The 16,897-nt window shown below is 43.9% G+C and overlaps 1 protein-coding gene across 1 annotated transcript in view; it reads right to left on the bottom strand.

Moving 5' to 3' along the window:
• RAB2A (RAB2A, member RAS oncogene family) overlaps positions 1-16,897 on the bottom strand; it is a 166,120-nt gene that overhangs the window by 85,175 nt on the left and 64,048 nt on the right. Inside the window, exon 4 of the mRNA XM_082258847.1 lies at positions 2,551-2,633. Coding sequence (XP_082114973.1) covers positions 2,551-2,633 — 83 coding nt within the window. The remainder of the gene's footprint in view (positions 1-2,550; positions 2,634-16,897) is intronic.

The raw sequence follows: 16,897 nt of genomic DNA, 5'->3' as shown, positions 1-16,897 counted from the left end.
GACCAGTACTTAAGCCATATCATGCGCTGAAGGATCACCGTTGTTACAGATACCCTGCAGACTACTAAGGGAGCCGCATCCAGACATCCAGACAGATGAACTGCAACCCCTGGACCAACTTGTCCGCCAGCTCCAGGAGGTTAGAGGGAATCTGCTCCCTTTCCAAATCCTGGTGCAAAAGCTTAGTCCATTCCGTTAAGGTCTGAGAAACCAAAGTTATGGTAAACACAGGTCCAAAGATGGAACCGGCCAGGGTAAAAATGTGTCGGACCAGAGACTCAGGGTCTTTAAAAGACAGAGTCCTCCACCGGGAGAAGGGTGGCTTTATTCAACCTGGAAACCTGAGAATCCACCACAGGCGTTTTTTTTTTTTTTTTAACAAGGACTCTTCAAAAGGATACCTTCTAGTGTAACGCTTAGGCACCCTGACAGAGCGTTTAGGGAAACCCCACCGACTGTTAAACTAGGCAGGAAAGGGGAAAATCTTTGCCCCCTTTGAGGATCTGCGGGTACCAAAATGTACCAAAAAGCAGCAGCTGCGTCCTCCAGTTTTAAAGTTTCCACTGATACAGCCAGTACAACCACTATCGCTTTTTCATGCGTGGCCGTAGTGGAAGAGGAATCATCCTCATTATCAGAGCACTCAGGGTGATGGGACGCAGACCCAGTAGGGAGATTTGCGTCTGCGGTGGCCAAATCAACCTTAGAATCAGGGAGACAAGTATGCAGGTGAGGGCGGGGGACGCTTTTTGCAGGACCGTAGCCATCTTGTGACTCTAGGACCGCCATCCTAGCAGACAAAGCAGACTGGGACCCAGTGGGCCCCGCAGCCTCAGAGCGGATCAGGTGGTGACAAATGCTCCAGGGACTCCATGGGTTAAGCCAGGGACGAGTGGCAAAAAAGGAAAAATCACTGCGAAACCCCCCCCCCCCCCCCCCACTGCTGCACAAGCGGCACCAAAAGTACCAGCGCACAAGACTGCTGCTGTAGCAGAAAGAGGGAGCAGTTTTGCACCCACAGGGACTCACCACCACGACTCAGAGTAGAGTAGAAAGCCAGGCTGCACGCTGCTCGGCAATCAGAGAGGAGGAAATCCAGGAAGGAACACTAGAGGCCCACCACCGAATCACTGCTCCATAGGCTTCAAAAACATGGCCACCGCTTTATATCAATGGGAAACTACAAGAAAATGGCCGCCGGACTACACAAACATGGCCACCGATATCAAAAGCAGTCATCTTCCACAAAATGGCAGCTACATGTGGCACCCTGGACCCCCAGAACTGGCAGTAAGTAGGGGTCCTGGCAGGAGCCCACACCAGGACCTCCCCCCCTTTTTTTTAGCAACCAGTGGCACCCCCTGGCCCCCATCGCTAGCCAGCCCCCATCCAGTGTCCGACCAGCACGGAGCGGAGGTCGGGTCGCGCTCGCTGGCTGGACTTTAGACCATAAGGATCTATAATATCCAGTCAGTTGCCCAGTCCAGCAGTTGATTGTAGTTGTCACAGGAACAGAAAAACAAAAAAAGGGAAAAAAAAAAAAAGGCAAAAATGCTAGGAACAGAGATCCCAGCAAGGATCTGGGTCCTTACTCCTGACTAGGTAGAACAAAAATGTAATGTCTATAGCAGGAGGTGGGAGTATACCCCCTGGGACTGCCCCATAGGTGTGGTAAAGCTTTTTCCTGCCTAATGTTCTACTCCTGTAGGGAGCAGCATAACCCAATGGTTAAGAAGATTCTGGAGCTGCGTCCGTCAATGAACGAAAAGGGAAATCCCATTTTCTCTTTCGCTCATTGACAGACCCAGCTCTTCATCTTCGTGACTGTAGGGGTGCCCCAAAGCAGTGTCAAACAGGAGGGGTGGGAACAGCAGAACAAACTTCCCCAAGGCTAAACATAGCCAATCAGGAATTTGAAAGATCTTTGGGTGCAGAGACCACTCCCCCAGGTCTAGGCATTGTCAATTTTCCACTACAGGGATATGGACGGCCGAGGGAACTGGAATGTGAGTTTTAACCAAACAGTATCCCAGACTTGACTTCCAGTGCTTCTCTTGATGATTTATATAGGCCACTGGTGTGGCATTGTCCGACTTCTATTCTAGACTGGGTGACCTTGAAGACTTGAGGTCCCCTGGGCAGTCAGGGAACAGTAAATTTGCCATCCATTGTCACCACTGTCCATGTCATGGAAAGCCCTTGGCTGCACAGAAGCATTGTGAAAAATCAAGAATTGGACCCGCTTGTTCCACACAATGAGTAGGGATGGGCTCAACCAAGTAGCTTAGAATCCCATAAAATTTCTACAGTCCAAATCTTCCATCAAAATAGCAACGGCCAGCAGTTGTAGAGTTAACGGGAATCTGCAAGAAGACTGCTACCTGGTATAGTCAAGCTTGCCATAAAGCAATGACATTACCATCTAGTTCTTTCTACAGAATTGAGGTAATAACCATGCTGGTGGGTATTCCAAATCGGGATTCAAAATTAGCAAGGCAGGAAAACTATTATTTCTAAGGCACTTTCAGAGAAATAGCCCAAAGAACTCACCTTGTGATATCATAGACTAATAATGCACCAGCTGCTCCTCTGTAATATGAACGTGTGATTGAACGAAATGATTCCTGACCTGCCTAGAAAAAAAAAAAGGATTAATAAAATGCATGCCAGTAAAGATTGCTTTCAAAAGATATGATTGCCATACTTTCTTCATATTTCATTTTAAAGTATAATTGTAATTTCGTACTAAAATTTTCTGAAGCAAAGCCCCATTTCCAGATCAACATGGACCAGGTCTTCAGCGCTCTAGTGGTGGCCAGAAGTAGCTTGGTCATACAGTGCCTTGAAAAAGTATTCATACCCCTTGACCTTTTCCACACTTTTTAGATATTTTTGTAAAAAGTTTTGAAAACCATTTTTATTCCACTTCACAATTATGTGCCACTTTGTGTTAGTCTATCGCATAAAATCCCAATAAAATACATTTCGATTTTTGGTTGTAAAATGAAAAAATGTGGAAAGTTTCAAGGGGTAAGAATACTTTTTCAAGACACCGTAGAAACAAGATTTCCCTTGTGTAAATTAAAAGTGGAGTTCCACCCGTTTTTGTGTTTATTAAAAGTCAGCAGCTACAAAAAATGTAGCTGCTGACTTTAAACACGCACTCGCCTGTTCCACAATCCAGCGATGTGACCATCAGGAGCCTCGGTTCTCTCCCTCTTCTACCCGCAACGTCGGCATCACTAGTGTGGGCACCCGACTGTGACAGCTTGAGGCTTCACAGCCGGGTGCGCACTGCGCATGCGAGAGTCGGGCTGCGCGTCCTGAGTGGACGGGCAATTTTCTGGGACCTGTGAGGAGTCCCACAAGATTGCAGGGAGGGAGGGGGGAGAGGAGAACTTCTGCACGGGCCGCCTAGTGGAAGCAGGTACCTGTCAAATCTAGGTACCACCCGCCCCCCCCAAAAAAATGACATGCCAAATGTGGCATGTTATGGGTAAGGAGGCCTTAAAGCGGAAGTTCCACTTTTGGGTGTCTTACTTCTTAAACTGGCTTATCAGTGGCAGCCAAGGACATCTACAAATAGTCTAGTGTATGAATAATGATCTGAATTCATACACTAGACTGCTAAGGGTGAAGATCTCTGAGCCCTGATTGGAGAGAAGGAACACACCCTCTTCTCGCACCACACACAGCACAAGCACAGCTGTGGTTGTCAATCACAGGCTTTGTGCTGGAGCTCTCCTCCCCCGCCACCATTTTTCTTTTGTTTTTTTGAAGTGACTCATGCAGGTAACAGAGGAATGAGGCAGTAGAGACAAATCACACTCTGAACTTTGCATAGAGGTACATACACAGTAAAGCAGGATGTTCTTTGTTCAGATTTCATGTCTCAGGTTATCACTTTAACTTTGTCATTCCTTAAAGTAACACTTAAGTTTTTTTTTTTTTCTGTTAAATAACAAGCACATCATACTTACCTGCTCTGTGCAGTGGTTTAGCACAGAGCAGCCCGGATCCTCTTCTCAGGTACCCCGCTGGCACTCTGAGCTAATCCTCTCCACTGAATGCCCCCATCCCTTTAGCAAGGCGCTTGCTAATGGGGGCACTCGATCGTGCTCATTTCCGAGCCCCGCTTTATATGTCCATAAGGCATACCGATTATGGCTCAAACCCCCCCCCTTCAACCCCTCCTGCGATCCAACGCACACAGTGAGCCGCTCAGGCGCTTTTGAAGCTGGGTATATAAATCTTGTGCATCCACTGCTGGGAATGCTGGGGCAGGATGGATCTCATCCCAGATCCTGCTAGGACTTGTACAAAAGGAGAGGATCCCTGCAGCCAAACATTCGTGCAGTCCCTACAATCAGTGTGAAAGTGTCAACCTCAGCCTGGACTCCAGCCAGGCCATGCCCCCAACGCATTTCCCTCTGCCCCACGGAGTTTAGTCTAACCCCTCCTCACTGGCAAAGAACGCATTAAGGTGAAGTGAAGATAGGTCATTTTGCACTCCTGTGACCTGTTTTCAGACAGCGGGCTGAAGCAGAGAGCCAGTGACTGACAGTCACCAGCTCTCGGTTCAGGGAGCACTGAGAACTGAACGATTAGCTGTGTTTGATCGTTCCGTTCTGAGCGTTAGAGCCGACGAGTGACCGAAGCTGCACCCACCTAGGTAAGTATGATTAAAAAAAATCCTATACTTCTCTCTTAAGATAAAGCAATACAAAATGTCATTTTTAAGGACATCAAGGCTTTCTTTTTGTGATGCTGTCTTGCAAAAATAATTTCTTGTCTCCCTCTCCCCAAAATGATAGATGCCTAGGAAAATTAGAGAAATGAGGGGAATTTACCAAGACGAGAGCAGATAAAATCTGGAGCAGCAGTGCACGGCAACAATCAAATCAGCCTTCAATATCGTAAACAGAGGACCAAGATACACTTCCACTCAGGGAGCATGGGCATTATTACAGTGTCTGTTTTGTATTAAACCCGTTATTTATTAATAAACTTGCATTATTTACAAACACTATGGGTTTGCACTTCTATCTCTATGTTGTTTTAATGGTTCTTTTAGGAGTTCTTACTGGGCTTCCTTTTAGGTTGCAACCTGTAGTATATTATCTCTGAGAGCCGGTTCACACTGAGGCGACACGACTCTGTACTACTTCGGGGGCGACTTGTGCATTACATTGAACCACGACTTCGAAGCGACTTGCAGGGACTTCATATAATGGAAGTCTATGCAAGTCGCTCCGAGGTCGCCCCGAAATAGTACAGGACCCTTTTTCTAAGTCGGAGCAACTTGTGTCGCTCCTATTAGAACGGGTCCTGTAGCGGTCAATGCACCGCGAGGGAGCGCGACTTGTCAGGCTGACAAGTCGCGTTATGTGAACCGGCTCTTAGCCCTAGTTCATACCAGTGCAACTTGTCATGCTACTTGACAGTTCAAAGTCGCATGACAAGTTACATCTCTGTTTGGATGGAACCCCAATGCAAGTCAATGCAAGGCATGTTGAAGTCGCACCAAAGTAGTGCACAAACCTTTTTCTAAGTCAGAACGACTTAAGTCGCACTGATTAGAACGGTTCCATCCCCAATAATGGGGAGTGACTTGTCATGCGACTTTGAACTCGCAAGCTGCATGACAAAGTCGCAGCAGTGTGAACCGGGACTGTTATTCCATTACTCTCTCACTAAATGCTTGGATTACCTTGCTCCGTGCAGATAATCAGCATTGCGATTTCTCAATTCATACCTTTTAGTACGATAGGTGTCTGGCTATTTTGCATCTCAGTGGAACATGTGTGGTGCATATTTAAAAAGACAAAACATTTTTGGAAACAGGGTAAAGATTACAGGATGATGCTTTGTTGATTGGGTTTAGATTCACTTTAAATGTAAGTTTAAAGTGTTACTTGAGGCAAAACATTTTTTTTTTACGTTTTGCATGTAATTGAGAGGGATTAGTACACCTGTCATGTTTTATTGCTGCCTGGACCCCCTTTAGGCAGATTCACCCTGCTTCCTGTTTACCTTTATCATTGAAAGTGACAGTAAAAGAAAATTCCAAACTTTGTATTGACTTCAGTATACTAATAAAGGGGAAATCTTCCAAAGAGGACAGTAGTTCCTGTAATCATGGCGAGGAAAGCCAGTGATTATAGCTAGCTACTACCACAACCACTTGCAATAATCAGAAGTGAATCCGGCAGGCTGGCTGTACCCAAGTTGCTTGATCAATTTGGTACCTTTTTTATGCCTGCCCATTAACAGTACGAATAGCGGCCGGTTCAGCAGGAACTTGAACCAGCCTAAGTGGAGAAAGCGCTCCATTATTTTTTTTTCCCAGCTACATCATTCTGGGAATGTGACACCCGAATTCTAAAAATTGACATTAAGCACCCAAGAAAAAATATCTGAGCTGGAGAAAAAGGCAACCAATCTCCTAGGACCATACCAAAAAATTGAGGCATTGCTGTTAAAGATGGAGTTTATGGGACTGGCTAAATGCCTGTTTGCCAATATCCAAACCTCTTAAAGAGGTTGTAAACTCGAGAAAACATTTTTTTTTTTTTTTTTTACAACCTGAAAGAGAAATACATAATGAGCTAGTATGCATCGCATACTAGCTCATTATGAAATACTTACCTTACAACGAGCCCCCGCCGTGCCGTCCGCTCACCGACATGTCGCCCGTCTTCCGGGATCGCGGCATCCGGCCATCTGATTGGCCGGAGCCGCGGTGACATCACTCCCGCGCACCGACAGTCACGGCACGGGGCTCTGAAGGAACGGCACGAGCGGCCGTTCCTTCATAGCGCATGCGCCAGTGACGTCACTGGATGCATCGAATGTAAATATCTCCTAAACAGTACAAGTTTAGGAGATATTTACAGTACCTATAGGTAAGCCTTATTATAGGCTTACCTATAGGTACAACTTCCTGAGGAGGGTTTACTTCCTCTTTAAAAGACAACAGTATAACACAAATGTCTATGAATTACTACACTCCTTACTGCCCCACAATGGACAAGAAAGAAAAATGTTTTGGTTAATCATTCAAAAAAGAAGACTTCCATAATGATGGCATATTCATTAAACAACAGAGTCGGACAACTTCAAAAATCCATGCAACCAATGTAAACAAACATACACCATGTTTGTGTATTGTCAAAAGCATTGTGACGCCTGCCTTTACATGTTAACGTCAGAGTCCTGACCTTAACCCAATCTTTGGGATGAATTTGAGCCAAGACTGCGAGCCAGGCCTTCTTGTCCACAAATGGGCTTCTGGAAGAATGAATAAACATTCCCATAGACTCACTCCTAAATCGTGTGGACAACCTTCCCAGAAGAGTTGAAGCTGTTATAGCTGCAAACGGTGGGCCAACTCAATATTGAACCCTACAGGCCAAGACTGGGATGCCATTAAAGTTAATTTGCCCCAATACTTTTGACAATATAGTGTAGAACTAGGTACATTCAACCATTTAAACAGACCGAAAGATAGCAAATCCGAGAATTTCAGTTAGGTTTTACATACGCTTTAGGCCCCTTTCACACAGGGAGTCCGTTCAGATCCGCCTGTCAGTTTTTTTGGCGGATCTGAACGGACGCCCCATGCATCTCTATTGGGCATCGGATGTCAGCGGAGACATGTCCGCTGACCTCCGATAAAACCGGACGGATGGAAACCCTATTTTCCATTTGTCTGGCGGATCGGATGAAAACGGACAGACGGTCCGTTCCCATCCAATTACCCCATAGAGATGCATGGGGACCTGACAGCTGTGTCTCCGCACACAGCACAGAGACACAGCTGTCATCGGTGGATCGATCCCCCCGCTGACAAAAACGGAGTCCGCCGGACGGACTTCGTGTGTGAAAGGGGCCTAAAGCGTAGGGAAGGAAATAAAACAACTGTTTACACTACAGTGTGTCAACAAACCTTAAAATGTAATATGGCTCAGTCACAGATCAGTCATGTATTTTCTACTTTATATACAAATGTACAGCACTAGCAACTAAAATTCGGTGTACTTTCAGTGACATCCCATAACAGCCTGTCTTTTTCATTCATGATGTTAAAGGATATAGCATTATATATCAAGATATAACATTCTGTATACAGTTTTAGAACAGTGCAAACAAGCTAATTTTAGAAACAGGTAGCTCGATATAGAGTTCTGTGTTTTTTTTTTCTAGGAACAAGCAACCCTCTAAAAATTATACTTGGCAATCCCTGACATCCCAATTTACTGAATGGCTTCACAATACATGAATCATTATTAGAACACAGAAAGGACTCCTAGCAACTGAGCACAGAAGACAGATCTGAAAGGAAGCAAATAACCCAGAGCTGCACATTTGAATTCAATAACCTGCTCCCTGAGGCAGCTGTTGACACTAGAATAAATAAAGCCCATTGTAAATAAATGATGAATGACATCTTTACGCCCACCATCTGCTGGTGTAAAGGTTGTTGGAAGGCCAAGGATGCAGATTTTATCCGTTATATCGGAAGAAGCAGCCAGCCTTTCAGCAGTCTTCGAACCTAATGTTGTCAGCGCTTCCCATTTAATCTCTGTAGGCTAAAAACAGAATGCCAAAATTCAGAGACAGCCCAAATTGTTCTGCTGGTTACTAGTGCACGTCACCTAAATGGGTTTATTGACTCTTCAGTAAAATAAAACATCTTTCAGAAAAGATAAAACGTACTGCTGCGTGATGCTCCTTCCAGATGTTCTTAGAAGTGACCATCCTAATAATGGCAGAAACGCTAACACACTAGGAGAGGTGGACCTTTAAAGCAACCAGATTATAAGAAAGATTCATCCACACAATTGTGGGAAGCACCCTTTTCTCCTTCAGAAAATTTCCCTTCCTAAAATAGGATGTAGGAAGATATATCATGCAAGATAACAATAAAATCAGGTGCATAACTAGTGCACATTGGATTATCTCTCATTTACTAAATAATTTCTGACAGTTTTAAAAACACCCATTAAGGGCAGAAGTCACTGTGTGCACGTGGGATTCTTTTTTCCCAATGATGGTCACCTTGTCCGTGATCCCTTCATGCAAGTTCCTCCATCATTGCCAGTGTTCCGTGAGAATGACCTATCCCGTGAGAAAAACCTACCCTCGTCACTTCCGATGCACGGCAGTGTGTGTAATGCGGCGGTTACATTAAAACAGCTGTGCTGCAATATGAGTCATCTCCGCTCCTATCCCTGTCACTTCCCTGATCTCGGCTAGTAAATATAAAAGCGGCGGCGGATGTATGAAAAGATAAATCACGGAGCCTAGAGCCGCTTTTATATTTACTAGGCAAGATCAGGGAAGTGACAGGGGAAGGAGCGGAGATGACTCATGTTGCAGCACAGCTGTTTTAATGTAACCGCCGCGTGGGTAGGTTTTTTTTCACGGAACACCGTGATCATTTCATACTAACGCGCATGCGCACTAGTCGGCTCCTCAGCTGCTCCATTACGTATCCGGGGCTGTGAGCATGCGCACTGCTGCGCTGCTCAGCTGTTCCTGGCAGAAAGTGACGAGGGTAGGTTTTTCTCATGGGGTAGGTGATTCTCACGGAACACCAGCCCTAGAATCCCCAGCTGTTTTTAGATCCAAAGGGGTGCAGCGGCACCACTCCCTCTGTCATGTGACATTGCTCGGGCTCAGTGACTAATTGGCTAGACCCGAGGTCTCAAATGGGAGGAGATCACGTTCTCCCCAAAATCCACTGCCAAAAAAAAATGGTAAAGTGGTGGTAAACCTCAGACATGAAATGCGAACAAAGCATATCCCTCTGTAGTCGTTACTTGTCACAATTAAAAGCACTAAGTGTCATTTCTGTCTGCCCCTTTGATATCAGCATGCGTCACTTCTGACACATTTTCCTGACACCAAGAGAAAAAAGGTGACGGGAAGGAATTCTCCAGCAGTTTGACAGTCTCAGCTGTGTGCGTTTCCTTCCCTCCAATCAGCTCTCTAAGATCTGCAGAGTATAACTTTAGCTCTCCAACCCCTTTTTCTGACAGCTTAGACAAGCTTCAAGTCCCGGTTCCCATCTGTGCGATGCGGGAACGCTGCAAATATGCAGCATGATCCCGCATCGCATCCGCACCTCTGGCAGTTCACACTGCCATATGCGATATGCAGGGGGTGTCAAAAGTTAACGACACCCCCAGTTGCGATCGCATATCGCAGTGTGATCTGCAAGTTCCCACAGAATCGGATCGCTCTAGTGTGAACTATGCGATCAGATTCTGCTGCGGATGAAAAAAAGCCTCATGTGCGTGTTTATTGCGGATGCGGTGCAAATTCAGCCATACAAAGTGTATGGCTGAAATTCGCACCGCACATGAGATGGCATGTCATTTAGGAGCAGTGCGCTCCGAGTTACATGCGATCTCCGCAATTACACAAATGTGAACCGGCACTGAAAAAAATCTGCACTTTGAATAGATGAAGAGAAGACTAGATAAAACGTAAAAAAATGTAGGAGCATACGTTTCATCTCTGTATCACCGGTGGCCAGTCATTTCACAACCACTTTAAGCAAGTCCCTGTAAACCCCACCTCCATATGTTATGACTCAGTTTAGTGAGCAAGCAGTACATAAAGCCAAGGATACTGAGAGGTGGGATCTGTGTGACTCCAGAAAAAATAATTTTAATGAAAATACATAAATCTTATATTCTTTTTTATCCAAATGAGTGACACGGGATCCCAGTAATTCCTAGATATTATGGGTTTCCAAAAGCAGTCCAACTGAGGGGTGGGCAACAGTCACTAAGGGATCCGACAGTTGTACAGACCACCCTACCTGAAGGAATTAGCAACTGAATGAAGGACAAACTAAAAAAGGAACATCATGAACAAGTGACGGCACTGAATATCAACCTAGTGAATGGGATGAGGATGGGTAGATTACCACTAAGGGCAACGGCTACCTAAAGAATAATTGGCCTCAATTAGCAATGTGGAGGACAACCAATCATCCATCATAATGGAAACCGGTACAAAAACAGACTAGCTGAACAAGTAGAAACAAACTTAGACCAACCCCCAAGGAACTGCCATGAATGACTCAAAAGCTGTGTACTAATGATCAGATTATCATACGATCACTTAAAAAGTGGAATTTTACGTACAATTTTCTGATCATGTACACGGGTCATAAGGGGATGTTTGACACATATTCCCAGTGAAAAAAAAATTTGGACACCTGGACCATAAGGTCTAAGCCTTGTATATCTAAAATTTGATTTAAAGCATTTCTAACGGCATTGTTTTTTAAAATAAAATCATCCTTTACTTACCTAATCTGTGCAATGGTATTCCAGAGTGACCCCGAACCTCCTCTTTTGGGGTCCCCCACTGGCGCAGTCCGCTCCTTCTCTTTTCCATCTACCCCCATAGCAAACTGCTTGCTATGGGGCAGATGTGTGGGCTTGATCTCGAGACAGACTGTGTGCGGCCATAGACACACATTGCGTAGCTCTGTCCTGCCCCCAGCTCCCTCATAGCATTTGACAGCCGCAGGAGCCAATGGCTTCCGCTGCTTCTTCGGTCCCTGTGAGTAGAGGAAGGAGGGAAGAGATGCAGCTGTGCACAGTGATGGGATAGTTTCAGGATCGATTTAGGGAGGTGGGGGAGCACAAGAAGTTGAGAAATGTTTTGTACCCTGATGCAGAGAATGCATTAAGATAAAGAAACATTTTAGCTTTAGAACCACTAAGTGAAAAAGTTCAGACAGACAATGCATGCCCAGGAAAAAAAAAAAAAGAAGGCTTGACCAGACAACAGCTAGAGGCATAACTTAACTTTAAAGAGGTTCATAATCCTTGATAATCCTCTCACTAGAAATTATGAATGAGAAGAGGGAAAAAAACACTTCAGCTGAAAAAAAGAAATTAGAAGGGTAATAGTAACCCTAAATCCTGCTAAATTAGAGAGGGAGAACAACATTAACACAATATAAAAAGGGCAGGAATGGCTGAGGATAGATCATAATGCAAATATGTTGAAAGACATTCCAACCAGAAAGATGAGGAGTCCTTGCAACCAACATTCAAATGTGCTTAAAATGGTTGTTAAGCCACTACTATAAAATAATCAAATCCACTCTGTAATAGAACACTAAGTGCTCCTGTGCCTGTCTTACAGAAAAAATATGCCGATCTGTACCTATATCAGAGCGGCTCTTTGTGATCAGCTGATCCCTCGGCTCTCTTCTCTGTCCGGTTGACAGCTCCAGTGGGCGTGGCCAAGCATTGCAACTGACGTTAGCTGGGGAGGAGGGGGGAAGAGAGGAGAGAGAGAGAGCCGAGCGGTCACGTGATCATTGGGAGCCGCTCCGATATAGGTACAGATTGGCATATTCTTTCTACAAGACAGGCACAGGAGCACTGAAAGCAGCAGGAGTGGAGGGGCAGGTGCTGACATAGCAGACAGGCAGGGATGGGAGGGGATAGGACACAGGAGACAGAGAGAAGGGATGCAGATGGCGGAGACACGTACACAGACCACGGTGTCAGGGCTCAGCAGTCGTGATATATCGTGGTCAGTTTACAGAGGGGAGGGTTGAAACTGGCAGGATCAGCCAGGTTTTTTTTTTAGGTGATAAGGGTTGCCAAATTACACAGCACAAGCACTGTGCTGTATAACATGCTTTAAGAAAGCCGTATGTTATATATTTTTTTTTTTTTTTAGGGTAACAAACTCTTTAATGGGTGTAGTGGCCACACTGCAAACCTGTCTGACACTTCGTAAACTATAGGATTCCAAGATTCAAAACTTTGCCTTGTATGGGGCAAAATCCTCTGTTGCTTAGTATAAAAAAGGGGATTCACTCCAGAAATAAAGAGATTATTCTTCCACTCTACAAAACTCTGGTCCGGCCACATCTGGAGTATGCTGTCCAGTTCTGGGCACCGGTCCTCAGGAAGGATGTGCTGGAACTGGAGAAAGTCTAGAGAAGGGCAACAAAAATAATTAGGGGAATGGAGGACATCAGCTATGAGGATAGGCTACAAGCACTGAACTTATTCTCTCTGGAGAAGAGACGATTGAGGGGGGATAGGATATCAATGTACAAATACTGTACTGGCGACCCTAGCATAAGGAACAAACTATTGAGAAATGAGATACAATAAGACACGTGGCCACTCACTAAAACTTGAGGAAAGGCGGTTTAACCTTAAAGTGCGTAAGGGGTTCTTCACTGTAAGAGCGGTAAGGATGTGGAATTCTCTTCCGCAAGCAGTCGTATCAGCGGGGAGCATTGATAGTTTCAAAAAACTATTAGATGGACACCTTAAAGACCACAACATACAGGGGTATACAATGTACGGTTAAAAGCAAACACACACACACACACATCATAGGTTGAACTGGATGGACTTGTGTCTTTTTTCAGCCTCACTAACTATGTAACTATGTAACTATGTAACTTAGTCAAAGATAAGGAAGGGTCTTCAGGAAATTGGGTTTCATGAAGAAAAAAAAAAAAAAAAAAACAGTATGGGCATAGTAATTAACTGGTGACCTCCTCCCTAGACTGATCAGTGCTTAAGGGGGAGTTCTCAAAACTGCTCCAGATGTAAAGATCTAGCAGTCTCTAGGTTTTGTCCAGCAGAGACCAAATTAAACAAAAAAACTAGGGCATTCCCCAATGACTTTGAAAGCAGTCTGTTCCACAGAAACAGATTTAGAGTAGACAAGAGGACATATCTGTAAAATGTCGCTCCATTGGGAGTAAACTGCCAAAGATGAGGGAAAGTGATAATTCCCCCACTCAAGTAGAATGCAGCAATTAAAAGGACTTCTTGGTCAAATGTCAGATTCTCTAATTCAGGAGAACTGAAAAGGTCTGCAGGGAGCACATGATGAGGGACAATGTGACAGAGTCTCTCAAAATAATTCAAACTGAGGTCCTAGTAGGGAGTCCAACTGAGCCATCAGTGAAATCCCTAATGGTAAGATCAAACTGTTAGGTGGAGTACTTGTTAAGGTGACTGACTGGCGTGTCAACAGTGGGCAGAGACCACTTATCAATAAAATCACTTTCAAGGTAAAAAGAAGCACATTGTCAGGAGGAATCCATGATTCTATAAGTTGCTCCCAGTCCTCGGAGGAATGTTCTATATACCGTGTGGTTTAGTTTTTTTTTAGTTGATCTTATGCCTGGAATAGCAAGCTAATGCTCCAACTGCAGGGTAGAATGCACTGCATCAATCAGGTTAGAAGCAAAACCTTGTAATCATAAGGAACTTGCTCAAACATAACCCATTCAGGAGTAGACTGCTCTGAGAATACAAGGGCCTTGATCACATTTAGAGGTGGGATATAAAAAGGGGTCACAAAATTATTCTATTGTGAACGGTGTGGCAGATGCTTAGGGGCCACTGCCAATAGACTGTTCTAGTAATCATTATGCACAGACTGATCACAAACACAAAGTAGATATTAGGGGTCTTGTGGACAGGTGGGAGATCTCAGCTTCTTCAGCAGAGCTACAGAACATTCTGATGAGGATGAACTTATAGTAACAGGAGTCCCAGGATCTAGGTTATATATGTCTGGACACCGAGAAATTGCCCCTGGGGACAATGAAGGAGTATGGACTGAGGTCACTGTTACAGTGGGACTGCCATCTTGTTGCACTGCATAGTGGTAAAAACAACCAGGCCCAAAGTGGGGCAAAGATAAGCTTTCTTACAAACCAAAGTAGCTGATGCTGAAGGCGGCTTCCAACGGCTAGAGGTGACCAAGTCATTGAAGGCTGGCAGTGGAATGAGACTGGAGATCAGTTAATCTATGAAGTGTTTCAGAAGCCAAAATTGGCAGTGGGAAGATTCTTCCTCTAGGCTGAATGGTAGAAGTAGTTCAGACCACAAAACACTCCACCCAACATATGCCAGTGCTGAGCTCCCTCAGCCTTAACATTTACTGCTGTAAGATGGTAGTAGCAGGAATTAAAATGGTGCCACGTGTGGTAGCTCCCATAGCTTCAGCCCAACCGACCCTACTCAATGGGCAAGTCCTCAGACTGGGTATACAGAACACAAGGTACTGAAAAGACAGCAATGCAGAGCCAAGAGCTCCTGGTTACATCCTGAGGCCTACTCACCGGAGGCTGTGCCAAGATATTTGAGTGTGTTCAGCATCTAAACCAACAAAGAACAAAAAAAATCTGGAAAAATGTCACAATGAAGAGCCCCACTGCCCAAAAGGTCACATTCCAGTCTAGTCCCGTGGGGTTGGTGTAATGCCTCCAAAATGACTGCAGAGGGTGCAACGATCTGGGTAGCTGTTTGAAGACTAAGTCATTCAAAGACAAAATCTGTAGTGTATAATTTGACTGAGAAAAAAATATTTTAAGAGCTCGTTTAGACAAATTACAATTGAACGGGATTTTAAACCCACTACGAACATATATGGAAAAATAATGAAAAGTACAGCATGTTTCAGTTTTTTGCACTGAAACGTACGGGATTGCCCAGGAATCTATCGCAAATTCTGGAAAAATACAACTCAGAAAAGAAATCCCCCACAAATAAGGCCTTCAAAATATTGCACAGCAAACACATTACAAATGCATGTAAAGGTGAATGCAGAACTGCACATTGAACGCAAAGTATTGCGGTGTAAACAAGACTAGCAAAAGATATAGTTACACTTTTAGGCAGAGCTGAAATAAGGGTGTCTAATTTACTAGGGGAAACAAAAATAGGCATTATGATTATAGGCAGGGCTATACAGGAGTTGGCGTAATATGTTGTGTTGGCTAGTGTCCCAACCTTCTAAAGGTGGCAATAAAACCCAAATGTCTAAAGACTCACTATATACTATACAACCTGATTGTACAAACTCTTAGATTTACCATCTAAATCTGAATCCAGAACACACGTTACAATATCAGCCACTTTAAGTTAGCTTTCCATCTCTAAATGGATAGCCCCCTAACAGCATTTATATTTATATAGCAAGAAAGATGCTAAGCGGCGCTGATCGATACAATCATTTTCACAAAGGAAAACATTTTTTCTGCAAACCTACTAAGGTTTATTTTTTGGAAGCCATTCTCCCTTTGGGCAGCTTAGCACATCACTTTCTCAAGGGGAAGAATAATAAAACAGATGCAATGGGGGCTCCTATTCCTAGAGTATGACAAAAAAGGTGTCAGATATAGGCAGTAGGGTCCCAAGAGAAACAAAAGCACTGCATCTTTAAAACAAACAAGCTTTGGACGACTGGCATAGACTCCCAATACTCTAGCAGGATAATCAATAAATAGCCAATAAATGGGTTTAACTTTTAACCACTTGCCTACCGGGCCAATTCACACACGTATTGAACCCCCAAACATTATATATTTTTTAGCAGAGACGTTCGAGAATAAAATAGGGTTTGTTGCAATATTTTATGTCGCACGGTTTGTACGTAGTGATTTTTCAAACAATTTTTTTTTAATACACTTAAATGAATAAAAAAAAAAAAAAAAAATTATATATTATATATATATATATATATTTATATATATATATATATATATATATATATATATATATATATATATATATATATATATATATATATATATATATACACACACACACAATTTTTCTATGAAAGATGATGTTACGCCAAGTACATGGATACCCAACATATCATGCTTCAAAATTGTGTGCACACTTGTGGAATGGTGCCAAACCACGGTACCGAAAAATCCCTATAGGAGACGCTTTCAAATTTCTACAAGTTACCAGTTTAGAGTTACAGATGGGATCCAGTGCAAGAATTATTGCTCTTGCTTAGACGTTCGCATGTGTGGTTTCAACACGGCTTACATTTGTAGGCGTGACCTAAATATGCGTTTACCACTGGG

The sequence above is a fragment of the Pelophylax lessonae genome (genome assembly GCF_965119305.1).
Source record: "Pelophylax lessonae genome assembly, chromosome: 5".
NCBI classification, from domain to species: domain Eukaryota; kingdom Metazoa; phylum Chordata; class Amphibia; order Anura; family Ranidae; genus Pelophylax; species Pelophylax lessonae.
The sequence above is the reverse complement of the archived record's forward strand: the minus strand, read 5'-3'. Positions and strand labels throughout refer to the sequence as shown.